This window comes from Heliconius melpomene, chromosome 2, assembly GCF_056956725.1.
Source record: "Heliconius melpomene rosina isolate 202511_hmr_F chromosome 2, ASM5695672v1, whole genome shotgun sequence".
Classification (NCBI taxonomy): domain Eukaryota; kingdom Metazoa; phylum Arthropoda; class Insecta; order Lepidoptera; family Nymphalidae; genus Heliconius; species Heliconius melpomene.
In genome coordinates, this window is record NC_140390.1 from 1,805,493 (window position 1) to 1,822,696 (window position 17,204).

The 17,204-nt window shown below is 34.8% G+C and overlaps 1 protein-coding gene across 1 annotated transcript; it reads left to right on the top strand.

The window, feature by feature from the left end:
* Window positions 1-12,874: 12,874 nt before the first annotated feature.
* LOC146540283 (uncharacterized) lies at window positions 12,875-16,094 on the top strand. The gene is made up of 4 exons (XM_085204011.1): window positions 12,875-13,094; window positions 14,391-14,549; window positions 14,879-15,061; window positions 15,678-16,094. The coding sequence occupies exons 1-4, from the start codon at window positions 13,005-13,007 to the stop codon at window positions 15,834-15,836; spliced, it is 591 nt and encodes a 196-aa protein (XP_085060137.1). The 5' UTR covers window positions 12,875-13,004; the 3' UTR covers window positions 15,837-16,094.
* The last annotated feature ends 1,110 nt before the right edge of the window (window positions 16,095-17,204 follow it).

A 17,204-nucleotide genomic window follows, 5' to 3' on the forward strand; every position in this document is an offset into this window, starting at 1 on the left:
TTGTAAACCCACATTGTGATTTGCTTACGTGTGTATGTACTTACTGTGAGTAATAAAGTAGCTAAGGTTGTTATTAGTTGCAAGAGTAATATTAATGATTTTTAATTAACAAAATGGGATAAAATTAACCAAAACACAGAGCAGTCACACAACTGCCATGACTTTAAACATTAATATATAACCCGTTAGAGTTTAATTGATGAAATTTTTAAATTTGGTTTTTAAATTCATGCATGTAGAATTACATTACATTTCCAGCTTTCAAACTTGTCTGAAAACGCTGGCGCGTGTCTTTATCTTTATAAAATTGTAGACTATATACCCTCTAATCCCAACTTTCAATATGCAAGAAGTATCGTCACAGAATTTTGATTAATTTTAAGCTTTTCTTTGCTTAGCTCAGCAACACGCCTACATCTTTTCTACTAGAATACCGCATTAACTTTAGATTTAACTCATTTCACAGCAATACAAATTAAGCGATGAGGACTGCTATGTTATTAATATAAATATATAATTTGTAATTTGACACTATTATTTTAGCATAGTTTTTACTTTTATCAACTCCTGACAAATACTTACAAGCGCAGTTTTGTAGAATTCCATTATTCCACTTGTGATTTAATACACACAACGAACATGTTTGGTGCCAGTATATGGTCAGGTTATTATTATGTACCAGCTGCAGAACGCCAGTATCCGTTTCTTGAGTGTCCAGTAAAACAAGTAAGATCTTAAATAATTATTTAATACTAGCTGCTATCACCTTCTTTTAACTTTACGTGGCCTCTATAACGCATGCCAGTCTTTGAATCTTATGGCAAAATTTCTTATAGCGGACGCGCGCAACTGCGCTTGCTTATTTTGGGGGTGAATTCTTATAAGCCATAAAACATGTGTTCAATGAAATATTTTTAAGAGTCTAAATTTCAATTTTTATAAAAATCGGTGGCGATTTGAAGATTTTTCCATACAAACTTTCAACCCCCTATTGGCACCCTTAGGGGGTGAATTCTAAAAAACCATGAAACACATGTTCAATTAAATATTTTTAAGAGTCTAAATTTCAAATTTTATAAAAATCGGTGGCGATTTAACAAAAATTCTATACAAACTTTCAACCCCTTATTTGCACCCTCAGGGAGAAAATTCTAGAAGACGATGAAACACGTGTTCAATTAAATACTTTTAAAAATCTAAATTTCAAATTTTATAAAAATCAGTGCCGATTAATTTTTTTTTCCATACAAACTTTTAACCCCTATTTTACCCCTTTAGGGTAAAATTTTTTCAAAATCCCTTCTTAGTGGATGTCCAGATTACGAAAGTAAACTTTTGTCCAAATTTCACATTTCTCCCATCAGCGGTTACGGCTGTGCGTGCGTCTTACCTCAGTCAGTGAGGACAAGTCCTTTTATATATATATAGATAAGCGAAGAGCATAGCAAAAAACATTATTACTTTCACTTGCGGACATTACCTGCTATGCTAATATGCTGTGTATTTCAGGGTTACTACCGCCTTGAAATGATGAAGATTGTAACAAAATATATACCAGAAAATTTTCCATTTGACGAAGGACGATGTTACTACAACGTTACAATCGGAAATAAACGAATCGTCAATGCACATATAGATTTCCAATTACTAACAGAACATAATAAATAAAACTAATTCTTGTACTTTTATTTTTCCTCGTGTCTTCGTTATTATTTGCAAAACTCATTATGTAGCTCACTAGCCGGTGAACACACCTAGTATTTCTAGTGTTGTCAGTGTTGCCACTCCATTAAATGACTAACTTTATAGTTTTTGAATTCAATTTTGTGCTCTGTTTATTGAATATGCTGTTCCGAACGCGCCAGTAGTGCATTTGTCACTTCGTCAATTTCACATTGCTTGGAGAATATACGAAGAAGATTATACGGTACAAAAAAAAGAATGTTACACTATGGGAGAATACTTACATGTTAAAAAGAACTTCAGCTTTTCTTTGTAGTTTGTATCACACTTGACTTATGTTTAACGTCGGGGACGACACGCTGATCCAGTCGTAATTGTAGTTATTGAGTACATGGTCAAAATGAGTCCCATAGAGCTGTGGAACGTCTTGAAATTCACGCGCATAAATTGAACTTCGACAAACTTAACCCAGCGCTTGCGGACGAAACAGAAAATTTTGCAAAATTTTCGCAAAAAATTCGCAACATACCTTCACATTGCTCCTCCGGCCGTGCACAGCATGTGGCGGACCCTAGTAAGATATGTGAGGGGTATAAAATAAATATCGATTACAAATTAATATATTTTTTTATTTTTTCAATTAAGTATTAAAAGACTTGAATACTTTTATAGAGTACTCAAAACTGTGGTTTCATTTAATGTGGTGCTGACACTTCCCCCCTTTATCTTAGCTGGATCTCTTTTTTTACCGTACATTCTCCTTTGTGTGTTTTTCATTCAATATGTTGGCATTCAATACATTGGCGAAGTGATTAGTGCTGAATTGGCACGCTCGGAACGCCATAAATAAAGAACAACAACAACACTTCCGTCCTGTATAAGTTTGTTATTTGTCTTACTATTTTTTAGCTTGAGTATCACTGAAAAAATATTGAATTTATGTTCAAAACATATGGACTAATTCAAGTACATATGTACTACATTTTAAAACACGACTATTACTTATTTGCTAATTTGACTTATATTAGATTACAAAGATAATAAGATATTGAACAGTTGAGACTATGTAAAGACATTGGTTACCTACATTAAATTTAAAAATAACTGGACATATTTTAGTAAATTCACTGACGAAAATAATTTATATTATTATAACATTTTAATTTATGAACCGATTGAAATAAAATAAACTAAATCTTTAGAGAAGTTGTCCAAACCACAGTAGTAGTAGTAGTAGTGAAAAAAACATCAGTAGTAGTTACAGCTGTAGTTAAATCGATCAAGCCATTTCTGACGTTTCTGACGCACAGACAAACCGATAGACAGACATTCCTAAGAGAAAAAATGTAAAACAAATGTTTTAGGTTTTATTGCAACTATAAATGTCCCCAATAAAAGTTTCTTTGTCACACATATTCCATGTACCAATTACAATCAACTAGTACAATTTTATTACAATTTTATTATACGTGTAGATAAAAAGATAAATGACTATAATCTAATATAATTTCAACTAATTCTAATTGTAACTAAATTCACACTGTAATCTCACAAAATCTGTAACTCATAATAATAAAATAGTATAAAAATGAATGCTGAATAATATAATTAGTATTTAGTAGTTCTAGCGTTACGTGAGTTAATACTAACATGTCGTTCAGATTTCTGTCGGCTTACGTGTTCGCTGCTGTATTTATAACCGTCATATGTAGTGGTTATCCTAAGAAAAGGGTTAGTTAGATTTTTTATAAAACCAAGGGTCAGTTTCACCGGTTACGGATAAAGTGTCAGATAATAATCTAATTATTAATGCTACCTAACACCCTAACAGAGGATGAAAATACGAAGTAACTGTTTTCTTATATTTTCAAGAAAAAAAATCTCATTAATGAACGATAATAGTGGGTAAAAATCAATACGATTTGTTATATTTTTAAATTACAAACAAGTAGATTGATTGATTTCTCGAAATATGGCGTTTCGAGCGTGCCAGTTGAGCACAATTCATTTCGCCAATGTCACGTTGTATGGAAAACACACGAAGGAAATTGACCGGTAATAAAAAAGATAAATATACACAATTATAGAATACATGTAACCAAAAGAGATCCTGTGTTAGTACAGCCTTCACCTAAAACAAAACAAACACAAATTTACAATATATACACAACACATTAGATTAGTAATAAATAATATTTTACATGGGGGTTAATTTAAAGTTTTATTTTGTTAAGTTTAATATATTTACATAAAAATTTACATAAAGGACTAAACACAAACATTAACAAACACTGAACATTTAAAGGACGAGGGACTTTATGAGGGAGGACATCATATAAGGGACGAGTTAACTTAGGACAAGAGAAAAGGATGTGGGAAGGGGAGCCGTCGTCCAGGCCACATTCACACAGAGAGTGGTCCCTGACCCTGATCTTAGCTAGATGTACAGGAGTAGAAGCATGCCCAAGACGTAAGCGACAGATTGTTGTAATAATCCTCCGTTCAATAAACCTTTGAGAATAAAACCAAGGTCGCCTAGGAATATCAGGTTGAATAAGGGCGTAATACTTACCTTTATGGGATTTTGACTCACTCCAGGAATTATTCCAGGACTTATGCAGATGAATATCCGCAAGGGACATCAGATCTTGGGCGGAATTGGAGAAATGGTCTAATGTGCCACACTGAATAGCTGATTTAGCGCAGGAGTCTGCAGATTCATTCCCACTGATTCCAGAATGTCCTGGAATCCACACCAAAGTAACATCCGAACCCTTTAGATGACAAGAGTACAATTCTTTACGAATCCTTAAAACAATTGAAGATCTCAATCTACTATAAAATGGGCTTCCCTTTAAGGCCATTAAGCAGCTTAGTGAGTCAGTAAAAATAACCGTCTGTTTAAAATTGTGGGAATGTGTAAACAGGACTGCTTCTAACAAAGCAACAGCCTCGCCTGTGAACACAGATGATTCGGGAGGGCATTTAAATTGTAATATAATTTTGAATTTTGGTATCCAGCAAGCTGCACCAACACAGCTTTCTTTTGAAAGCTTTGATGCATCTGTAAAGATGAGGATGTGATTTGAAAAATTTTCATTTACTATGGATTGAAATTTTGTGTTGGTGCCAGGATCTCCCTTGGTTAGGCCAAGATTTGTGACGATACAAGGAGAATGAACTAGGGCGTTATACGGTGTAAGGAATAGTGGATTAGAAGGAAAACAAGTCAAAGGATTAGGGAGAGAGGTAAGTCTAAGGAAGCTATCAAGCAGGTATGGTAAAGGTTTGCCTTGTGGGATGAGATCAGCTAGCTTAGATAGCTTAGACCGTAGAGGATGGGAAGACAGCTGCAACATTTTACTCACAAATCGATCGGAAAGGAATTGTCGGCGGATAGGAAGTGGAGGATCTACACACTCCACCTGCAATGTATTGGTAGGAGTAGACTTCATCGCACCTAGGATAATCCGAAGACATTTATATTGTATTCGGTTTAATTTTTCATTAGGTAATTTATTAAAGGGGTCTAACACAAATAATCCATAGTCAATATGACTGCGAATTATAGCATTGTACAGCAGTTTTTGAGTATAAGGGTGTGCGCCCCACCACACACCAGACACAGCTCTCAAAGCATTAATGCCTTTTTCACATTTCCTGCTGAGATATTCAGAATGAGCAACTCCGTTCAATCGTTTATCAAGTATTATGCCTAAAAATTTGACGTTTTCTGTTAGATGAATGGGAATATTATCACACTCAATTTTAAAATTTGGAATTACTCTCTTTTTTGTAAACACGACCGCTTGACATTTATCTACCGACAATGCCAGGCCATGCTCAGAGAGCCACTGGTTAAGATAGTGCAAGGCAGTATTTAAACGAAAAGTTATGTCCTCCACAGAATTTGAGCTGTAATAGAGGACGATGTCATCAGCATACTGAAGGATGTTACAGAAATTATTAACAGATAATTCAAGGTCATGTGTGTATATGTTATACAACAGCGGACTAAGAGCTGAACCTTGAGAAAGACCTTTCCAGACAAGTCTGGAAGGTATAGTAAGAAGCGGATGTCTTACAGATACCGATCTCCCGGTCAGCAGATTACATATGTAATGGGACATCCTCGGCGGAATACTCAGCTGACGCAATTTCTGCCTGAGCACCGGAAGAAGAACATTATCATATGCAGATGCGACATCTAAAAAGACACCAACCAAATACTCTCCTTTGGCAAAGGCTCGTCGAATATCTGTAGTAAGAATACTGAGACTATCAATAGTACTTAGCCCCTTTCTAAAGCCAAACTGAGAGGGCGCTAAGATATTCCTACTTTCCACTATCCATTCCAGTCGATTTTTCAAAAGCCGTTCAACAATCTTAGATATAGTAGATGCCAGGGCAATGGGTCTATAGGAATTAAAATCTGAAGGACATTTTCCAGGTTTGAGGATAGGGATAACAATTTGGGACTTCCATGAGTTGGGTATATTGCCTGATTGAAATATTTTATTTATCATGTTTAGAAAATGGTGTTTAGAGTTATCATTTAATTTTGTAATAAAGGAGTAATAAATACCATCCTCACCTGGACTGGTATCCTTTAAGTCCGTTAAGACGTTTTTAAGTTCTTCAAAGGAAAAAGGAAGATCCATTTCCTCCGAAGATTCAACCGGCGTGAATATAAATAAATCTTGGGATGGGACAAAAGGGGGAGCCAATTTGTTTGCAAAATCGTTGAGCCAAACAGAAGGATTATTGGAATTGGGACTGCTGACATTGTTAAGAGATCGGCGAAATCTCTTAACATTTGTCCAAACAAGGGAAGACGAGGAACGAGGACTAAGGGATTCACAAAAACTTATCCAACCACGTTTTTTCTTTTTCCAAATGCAATTTCTAAACTTCGCATCCTTGCGTCTGTAGTCGATAAAATTTTCCATAGTCATACAGGCTGCGTATGACTCCTCGGCAGATGTTCGCCAAAGGACAGAATCAGAGCATTCCTGATCCCACCAGGGATTGAAATGCATCCAATTCTGAATGGAGCGGTATTTGGGGATATGTAGGTCAGCAGCAGACATAATAGCAGAGACAAACCCTTCATAGTAAACAGAGATACTCTCATAATTACCAGACTCAGAAAGATTGCACAACATGCAATCCACAGAGTCGGCGTACTCGTTCCAGTTGGCCTATTTTAAATTAAATTTATGGGGAAGGGAAGGAGTAGGAGTGGGAGGAAGTCTATTATTTAAGGACAGCAAAATCGGGAAATGATCACTACCATGGGTAGATGGAAGTACAGACCATGATAGTTGGGAAGCAAGAGAAGGAGAAGATAAGGAAAGGTCAATAGCAGACCTAGGGTTCTGATTTGGATTAACCCTACGAGTCGGTGACCCATCATTGAGAATGCAGAGGTCCACATCATCAATCATTTCCACCAACGAAGGAGAGAATCCATCACAGTAGTAACACCCCCACAAAGTGTGATGGGTGTTAAAATCACCCAGGACCACCACAGGGCTGGGAAGCGAAGAGATAATAGACTTAAGCTCTAGAAAGATGGAAGGGGAAGGATGAGGGATGTAAACAGAAAGGAAGGAAATACCAAGGGTCCTCACAGCAACAGCATTCAACTGTTGACTATGAGAAGGGAGAGGAATACGGGAATATGGAGAAGAGTGCTGGATGAGGATAGCACTACCTCCATACCCGTCATTTCTGTCCTCCCTTAAACAGGCGAAACCTGGCACCCTGAATCGGGAGTCAGGCACCAGCCATGTTTCTGAGAGGGCAATAATGACAGGATTATGCAGAGAAATAATAGAAAGTAGTTCATGCTTTTTAGCACGAATACTTTTACTATTCCACTGCAGGAAGAATAGTGGAGCCATTGTTAAGGATTTTAAAGATTTTGAGTAGGTTTTGGGCAACGTAGGACGGTAAAGGAAGTTCATCAGCAGTTGAGATTATGCTCACAAGAGTGTCAGTCAAAGCAATTAACAGATCCTTTGTAGATTCTGCTGGACTGTCAGAACCTTGATTTAGTGCACAACCATTAGGAAGGGACGGGGAACAATTGCTAATAATGGACTGGTGAGCTTGTCTATTGTATCCCTTTGCCATAGGAGCGTGGGGACGGGGAGCTTGGAAAACTGTTTTACAATAGGATTTAGAGGAAGTAGCAGGTCTGCTTTGTTGGGATTGGGAGTTTGTGAAAACAGGAGGTGAGAACATTTCTTTAGCAACATCTGCATAGGAACGTTGGACAGATGGGAACCGAGAGGATGCTTCCATATAGGAAATACACTCTTGCGACATAACCGTCTTAATGTTCTGTTGTCTTACAAACTCAGGGCACCCTTTATCAGTTGCAAAATGTTTAGCTGTGCAATGGATGCAGGTTGAATTTTCCTGCCGGATGTCACATGCATCACCAGTATGAAACTGGGAACACCTATAGCACCTTGGCTTTGATCTACACTGTGACTTAACATGACCAAAACGACAGCAATTAAGGCACTGGATTGTAGGATATTTATAAAGTTCAATATTAAGGACAGATTTATAGGAGAACACTCTTTCAGGCAATTGTTGGCCACGTATAGTAATTACAACAGTTTGAGTTGGAACCCATGTAACTACACCCTCACTTACATTCTTGCGGTTCATTCGTCTTGCTTTTATAACTTCTCCGCATGCACTAGGGAATATCAGTGAGCCAACAAACTCTTCCAAAGACCATTCAACGGGAATTCCTTTTACAATTCCCATCCTTGTAATATTAAATGTCGGGATTACACAAACATATTTACATAGACTAAGAACAGGGTTATTCAAAAATCTATTTGCTGCATCAGCAGATGTAAATTGGACACTGATTTTATTGCGACCCACATTTTTAACTCCATCATTAACTATATCAGTGATTTTATTAGTATGGAGAAATTGACCAAATTTAATGGCTCTTATAGAGGTCCCTGCAGATGGATCAGGAGATTCCCTTGACACATACACAATAAAGGGACCTTTATCAGTACTAATATAGGATTTTGGGGCATCGGATAAGGCAGGGTGGGTCCATACATTCTGGATGGAAGGAGTGGCAGTGGCTGGGTCTATGATCGTTTTTTTAATAACATCTTGGTTTGAGGATGTTTCCTCAACTTGTCTTTTTCTATTAACTGTAGAATTTACATTACTCCCCCCAGGATCAGGGGGGTCAGGTGGAGGATCAGGATCCATCTTAGAATAAAAATAACCTAACTAAAACTAATCTAATCTATAAGACAACACAACTACTTACTATTATCAATCACCTTATTAGTATGGACCTATTTACACTATTGTATATTAACAAGTATGTAAAAATTAAATGCATGTGTCAAATGTATGTGAAACCAAAAATCATAGATTGTCTGGCAGATAAGGCTGTCCGGGACTTTATCATCAAATGGTGGAACTGACTCTTAAATCTACGAATATATACTGATATTATATAGCTTTCTGTTTATTGGAACGCGTCAATCTTGGGGACTTCTCGAATTGTGAAATAGTTCATTTATTGAGAAAATCTACTGACAATATTGATCATGTTTATCGTTTTGAGGTAATGCAGTGGCACCTGTGTTCAGAGACTCCGGGTGTGCGGCACCTACAATGTGTCTTATATTTGCTGCAGTTGTTAGCAAAAACAAGTAGCTATATATTATATAGAAATCGCCGTTCTCTCTATAGGGCGATAGAGGACGGCGATTCGGGAGCCGAGAGACTGCACAGTTAGGCCTTAAATTTAGCAGAAAAAGCATGTCATTCTTTTATTACTTCAATAGAACTTGTATAAAATATTAGAAGAAACTTCTAGAACTTTAACCTCTTACATTAAGTTAGCATTGTACATTTTACTAAGAATTTGTCAAATCCATAACAAGTTTTAGCCTTTTCTTATTTGAGTAAGTAATGGCGTAACTTAAACTATTCTCAAATATTTTAAGATGTGTTTTCTTCACAGGTATACTATTTCAGCTTAGAACGTGCCCAAGTTACATATAGTGACCCAGAATATTTTGGCAATATAAGATTTAAAGCAAGACGCGTTAGTCGCTCTGATCCCGTACATTATATGAATTTAACTTTTATATTAAAGAAACAAGCCACTAACGAAATGACGGTGAGTTTTCTGAGTTTCACGAAATCATGTGCATAATCATATGACAGTATGTACACTTTTGTCTTGGAAGTCATGGCAGGCATCTGTAGTCCTAAGACATACAATATGAGGGTCTTCAAAAACAGAGTGAATAGGTATCTGCTAGGCACGCGTGCACCACCGTAGATCGCATCAACGCTCACCAGACTTGATGTGGTGAAACGCAAGCCTATTCAATATAAAAAAAAACTTAGCTCAGCAACACACCTACATATAATTTCTACTAGAGTAACGCATTAACTTAATATTTAACTTAAAATTAAGCGATGAGGACTACTATATTATCAATATAAATATATAATGTTTAATTTGACACTATTATTTTAGCATAGTTTTTACTTTTATCAACTCCTGACAAATACTTACAAGCGAAGTTTTGTAGAATTCCATTATTCCTCTTGTGATTTATTACACACAACGAACATGTTTGGAGCCAGTATATTGTCAGGTTATTATTATGTACCAGCTGCAGAACGCCAGTATCCGTTGTTTGCGTGTCCAGTACAACCAGTAAGATCTTAAATAATTATTTAATACTAGCTGCTATCACCTTCTTTTAACTTTACGTGGGCTTCATAACCATTGCTATGCCAGTCTTTGAATCTTATAGAAATTAGCGTAGAGAACCAAGTGTCAACGCATTCGACTTTCCCATCGAATGTAGTTTTCATCATCAAAATTTAACGAACTAATTTGTTAAATCTGGGCGTGGAAGTAAAAAATATTTTAATAGAAATAAAACGGGATTCACAAATATCCGATTGCAGTAAAACTTCGATGACATCCGAATATTTAGCCTAAATTTCCTATGATTTTTAAACAACTTATACTGAGATAGTGGCCATTATTACTTGTAGATCCTTAATGTTCATTTGCTAATTTCTGTTAAGGAAGCATTGCAATTAAGCTGGACTATTGCGGTCCGGCAGGTCTTTCAAATCTACTACAGCCTATTTTCTGCTCAGAGGACAAAAATATCAAGAGCTTCCTCGAGGATTAAAATAAATATGTGTAAAAAATTACAGTATAGAATTAAAACAAAATGTTACGGAAGTAACAACAAAAAACATTATTACTTTCACTTACGGACTTTACTATTATGCTCTGTCTTTCAGGGTTACTACCGCCTTGAAATGATGAAGATTGATACAAAATATATACCTGAAAACTTTCCATTTGACGAAGGGCGATGTTACTACAACGTTACAATCGGAAATAAACGAATGGTCAATGGCCATATAGATTTCCAATTACTAACAGAACATAATAAATAAAATTAATTCTTGTACTTTTTTCTCATATCTTCGTCATTATTTGCAAATCTCATCATTATGTAAGCTCACTAGCCGGTGAACACATCTAGTATTTCTAGTGTTGTCAGTGTTGCCACTTCATTAAATGACTAACTTTATAGTTTTTTAATTCAATTTTCTGCTCTGTTTATTGATTATGCTGTTCCGAACGCGCCAGTAGTGCATTTGTCACTTCGTCAATTTCACATTTTTTGGAGAATACACGAAGAAGATTATTTATATTTATATATTTCTTTGTAGTTTGTATCACACTTGACTTATGTTTAATTACAAAAAAATTAAGTAGTTTTGTTATTCCTGGTCAAAATTGTGTTTCGTTGTAATGCTACTCCTCCCAGATCGTTAAACCACAGCTCTGAAATTTTGCAGGAACGTTGTGGACGACACGCTGATCCCAGCGAAGTAGTTTGGTGATAATTGTAATTGTAGTTATTGAGTAAATGGTCAAAATGAGTGCCAAAAAGTTAATATGTGGAACGTTTTGAAATTCACGCGCATAGATTGAACTTCGACAAACTTAACCCAGCCCCTGGGGACGAATCAGATTTTTTTTATTTTTTTTAAAAGTTTTCGCAACAAAAATATCGCAACATACCTACACTCAGCTCCTCCCGTGCACAGCATGTGGCGGATCGTAGTAAGATATGTGAGGAGTATAAAATAAATATCGATTACAAATTAATATTTTTTTTATTTTTCCAATTAAGTATTAAAAGATTTGAATACTTTTATAGAGTACTTAAAACCGTGGTTTCATTTAATGTGATGCTGACACTTTCCCCCTTTATCTTAGCTGGATCTCTTTTTAACATGCATTCTCCTATTGCGTAATATTGTCTTTTTTTTACCGTACATTCTCCTTTGTGTGTTTTCCATTCAACATGACATTGGCGAAGTGATTAGTGCTGAATTGGCTCGCTCGGAACGCCATAAATAAAGAACAACAACACTTCCCCCCTGTATAAGTCTGTAATTTGTCTTATTATTTTTTAGCTTGAGTATCACTGAAAAAATATTGAATTTATATTCAATACATATGGACTAATTCAAGTACATATTAATACACGAGTATTGCTAATTTTATTTACATTGGTGTTCTAATAACATTATAATTTAATTTTAAGATAATAAGATATTGAACAGTTGAGACTACGTAAAGATATTGGTTACCTACATAAAATTTAAAAAAAACTGGTCATATTTTAGTAAATTCACTGACGAAAATAATTTATATTATTATAACATTTTAACTGGCACGCTCGAAGCGCCATAAATAAAGAACCGAACCGAACCGATAACATTTTAATTTATGAACCGAATTGAAATAAAATAAACTAAATCTTTAGAGAAGTTTGCCAAACCACAGTAGTGAAAAAAACAGCAGTAGTTAAATCGATCAAGCCGTTTCTGACATTAGCATGCACATAAACGCACAGACAAACAGACAAACCGACAGACAGACATTCCTAAGAGAAAAGACGTAAATCAATGTTTTAGGTTTTATTACAACTATAATTGTCCCCAATAAAAGTTTCTTTGTCACATATATTCCATGTACCAATTACAATCAACTAGTACAATTTTATTACAATTTTATTATACGTGTAGATAAAAAGAATGATAAATGACTATAATCTAATATAATTTCAACCAATTCTAACTCTAACTAACTTCACACTGTAATCTCACAAAATCTGTAAGTCGCAATAATAAAATAGTATATAAATGTATGCTGAACAGTATAATAAGTATTTAGTAGTTCCAGTGTTACGTGAGATAATACTAACATGTCGTTCAGATTTGTGTCAGCTTACGTGCTCGCTGCTGTATTTATATACGTTATAGCGGTTATGAATACTGCGTATTGTAGGAAAAGGGTTAGTTAGATTTTTTATAAAACTTTAGGGCCAGCTTCACCGGTTACGGATAAAGTGTCATTAGATAAAATCTAATTATTAATGCTATCTAACGGATAGAGGATGGAAATACGAAGTAACTGTTTTCCTATATTTTCAAGAATAATTTTCTCATTAATCATCAATTGTTTTGAGGTAATCCACTGCACCTGTGTTCAGAGATGCGGGTATGCGGTACTTACAATATGTCTTATACAGGCTGGAAGAGACAGCGCTTCTTTTATTGAAACTGCATATAGGGTAATATATTTCAAACCCACATCTAAGAAATTAATCAAGGTACCTCAACAGTTTGGACGTAGGATTTTCTTTTTCATTTCACGATTTTTATCCATACCTGTATTTGTTGTGACGCACACATACGTGTGCGACGTTTCCGATTTGACAGGTAAGTGTGTGCGTGTCTTTGTTATATTTTACAAATGGCGTTTTATTTTAAAACGATAATTTTATTATTTATTTTGTTTGAAAAAATAACTTTTACATTTTTGGGAATTATTTTTTTCCGAATTATAAGACTTTTATAGAGTAGTTAAAACTGTGGTTTCATTTAAAGTGGTGCTGACAATTCCACCCTGTATAGTAAGTAGTTTGGGGAATAGAGGGGACGGCGATTCGTGGTCTGAGAGACGATGCAATTGAGATTGCTTGTCTTTTTTATCATCAACTAAGTCTTCTGCACTGTACACCCAGCTAGGCCTTAAATTTAACAAAAAAAGGAAGTTATTATTTTATTACTTCAATAGAATTTTTATAAAATATTAGAACAATTAGGAGTTACTAGGATCTATAATTTTAATCTCTTAAAGAGTAAGTTAATATTGTAAATCCATAACAAATTGTAGCCTTTTCTTATTTGAGTAAGTAATGATGTAATTTCAGTGGCGTAGCTAGAGGGGTGCGAGCAGTGCGGTCGCACTGGGCATCAAAATTATTTGTATTTAAAGGTAGCTAATGTCACGTTGTAGTGTCTGACACTTGGTCTATGTTAGAGTAGAAGACACTTTGTTTTTTTTTTCTTTTTAGACCTTAGACTATTTTAAAGGGCATCAAGTTCCCTAAGCCACACCGGGCATCAAACGGAAAGGGGCATCAGCTCCCCTAAGCCGCACCGGGCATCAAAAGGAACTTTTTAGACCTTAGACTATTTTAAAGGGCATCAAGTAACCTAAGCCGCACCAGGCAGCAAATACCCTAGCTACGTCACTGTGTAATTTAAACTATTCTCAAATATTATAAGATATGTTTTCTTCGCAGGTATACTATTTCAGCTTAGAACGCCCCCAGGTTACATATAGTAATCCAGAATATTTGGCCAATATACGATTTAAAGCAAGACGTATCAGTCGCTCTGATCCCGTACATTATATGAACTTATCTTTTATATTAAAGAAACAAGCCACTAACGAAATGACGGTGAGATTTTTGATTTCATGTAGAAAAATTAATTTACGAGTTATGAAGGATCCGAAAGTAGCTTGGTATGATTCGTTTAAAATATACGTTTTCAGCTTTCAAACTTGGCTGAAAACGTTGGCGCGTGTCATTATCCTTATAAAATTATAAGCTATATATAATCCCTACTTTCAATATTCAAGGTGCACCTTTCGTTCGGTTCTTCTAGAACACCGCATTAACTTTACATTTAACTTGGTTCTTATTTCACAGCAATACAAATTAAGCAACGAGGACTACTATATTATTAATATAATTATATAATTTTTAATTTGACACTATTATTTTAGCATAGCTATTATTTTTATCAACTCCTGACAAATGCTTACAAGCGCAGTTTTGTAGAATTCCATTATACCACTTGTGATTTAATGCAGACAACGAACATGTTTGGAGCCAGTACATTGTCAGGTTATTATTATGTGCCAGCTGCAGAACGCCAATATCCGTTGTTTGCGTGTCCAGTGAAACCAGTAAGATCTTAAATAATTATTTAGTAGGTACTAGCTGCTACCACCTTCTTTTAAATTTAGGTGACCATTATATCCCTTACCCAATGGTTCTCTTTGCCCAGAACCTAGTATCAACGCACTCCGCTTTCCATATTCACATGTAGTTTTCAGCAGCAAAATTTAACAAATTAATTTGTTATATCTGAGCGTGGAAGTCAAAATTATTTTAATAAAAATAAAACGAAATTCACAAACATCCGATTGCAGTTAAGCTGCAATGACATTCGAATACTAAACCTAAATTTCCTATGATTTTTTAGCAACTTATACTGAGATAGTGGCTTTTACTTTTAGATCCTTAATATTTATTTTTGCTAATTTTTGTTAAGGAGAGATTGCAATTAAGCTGCACATTGCGGTCCGGTAGGTGTTACATTCTTTAAAATCTACTACAGTCTATTTTCTGCTAAGAGGACAAAAATATCAAGAGCTTCCTCGAGGATTAAAGAAAATATGTCTAAAAAAAACTATGAAAATAAAACAAAATGCAAAATTAAGGTTTCGAAAGTAACAACAAAAAAAAGATTATTTTCAGTTGCGGACTTTACCTTTACCTGTTGTTGTTGTTATATTACAGGGTTACTACCGCTTTGAAATGGTAAAGATTCTAACAAAATATATACCAGAAAACTTTCCATTTGACGAAGGACGATGTTTCTACAACGTCACTATTGGAAATAAACGAATCGTCAATGGGCATATAGATTTCCAATTACGAACAGAAAAAAATAAGTGAAAATAGGGCCAGATTTAGATATGTATATGGGGGCACCGTGGCTTTGATAATGGGGGGGCGCCATTAGTTTTTGAATAAAAGCAATAAATTTGAATTTGAATTATTTATCGCCCACACAAAAAAATACCCAGAATGATTTCAAGGGAAATACTATTAATTAAAAATTCAATATGGAAAGCTTGGTCGTAGTGATTCTTATCAGTCCCATCCTCCACAAGGTCCCTAAGAGTAATGTACCAGTGCGTCTCCGTTGATGTAAGCCAGTCCACTAACAGTAAGCTCATCATGCAATTAAAGCAAATAGAAATACAGAAGTACATCGAAAGGTATACTGCAAGTAAGTATGAAAATGACCGACAATGGTAATTAAAACAACTTAAAGCCGTTATATATCCTAACCCACTACATAAAGTAAAAAAATTACAAAATGAACCTAACAATCATTTTTAAATAGAGATAGTTTGTCACTATTTTTTTATTTTGAAAATATGGCGACTGGTTGTCGCTATCTTGAGTTTCGATTACAATTTTCATCGTGTCTTCTCCATTCTACGAGAAATTGACGAAATAATATGTGCATCACTGGCACGCCTAAAAACCATAAAATAGAAAGCAGAACATTACTGTCATGTCATAATGTCATATGTCATGAACATTGTTTTCATTACTGTCATGTCTTTAGTGACAGCCAAGGAACATTTATGTTCCATAGAAGATATATCTGTATAGTATATTTTACACTCTATATAGAGTGTAAGTCGAATCGATTAACATTTACATAAGAATCATTAAAATTGGCCAAGGAGTTAGGCCTCCTCAACGCTACATAGGAATACACATATATACATAGACATGTTCCTTGTACATAGACTGACAATCACATTACACTCCTTTACATCGCGCAGTCGGGTAAAATGGAAATTTTAAGTACAGAGTATAAAATTTGATTATATATTTTTTAATTAAAAAGTAAAATATTAACATTTTTGGATAAAAAATGTTTCACGTTTTCAAATTAAATTAATAGATATTGTAGATTATGTTACTGTTAAAATAAAAAAACTAAACACGTTATAGTCAGTATTATTCTAAAAGATAATTACGATAAAGATCTATCAGATTTTTTAAAATTCATATTTGGGCTCTACATATATCAATTTATGATTTGACAATTGCACCTTTCTATACACAGAACACATTTACTCATGCTATAGTCTATTCTTTTTTATTCCACAGATAAAAATTGTTATATATTTTGTTTATTAATAATAAAAAATATGTTAAATTTACATTCATAAAAATTATTCAATTTAATTTATGTTACTGTAAATGTAATAAAACTTACAACAGAGTACGTAGTTTCATTTT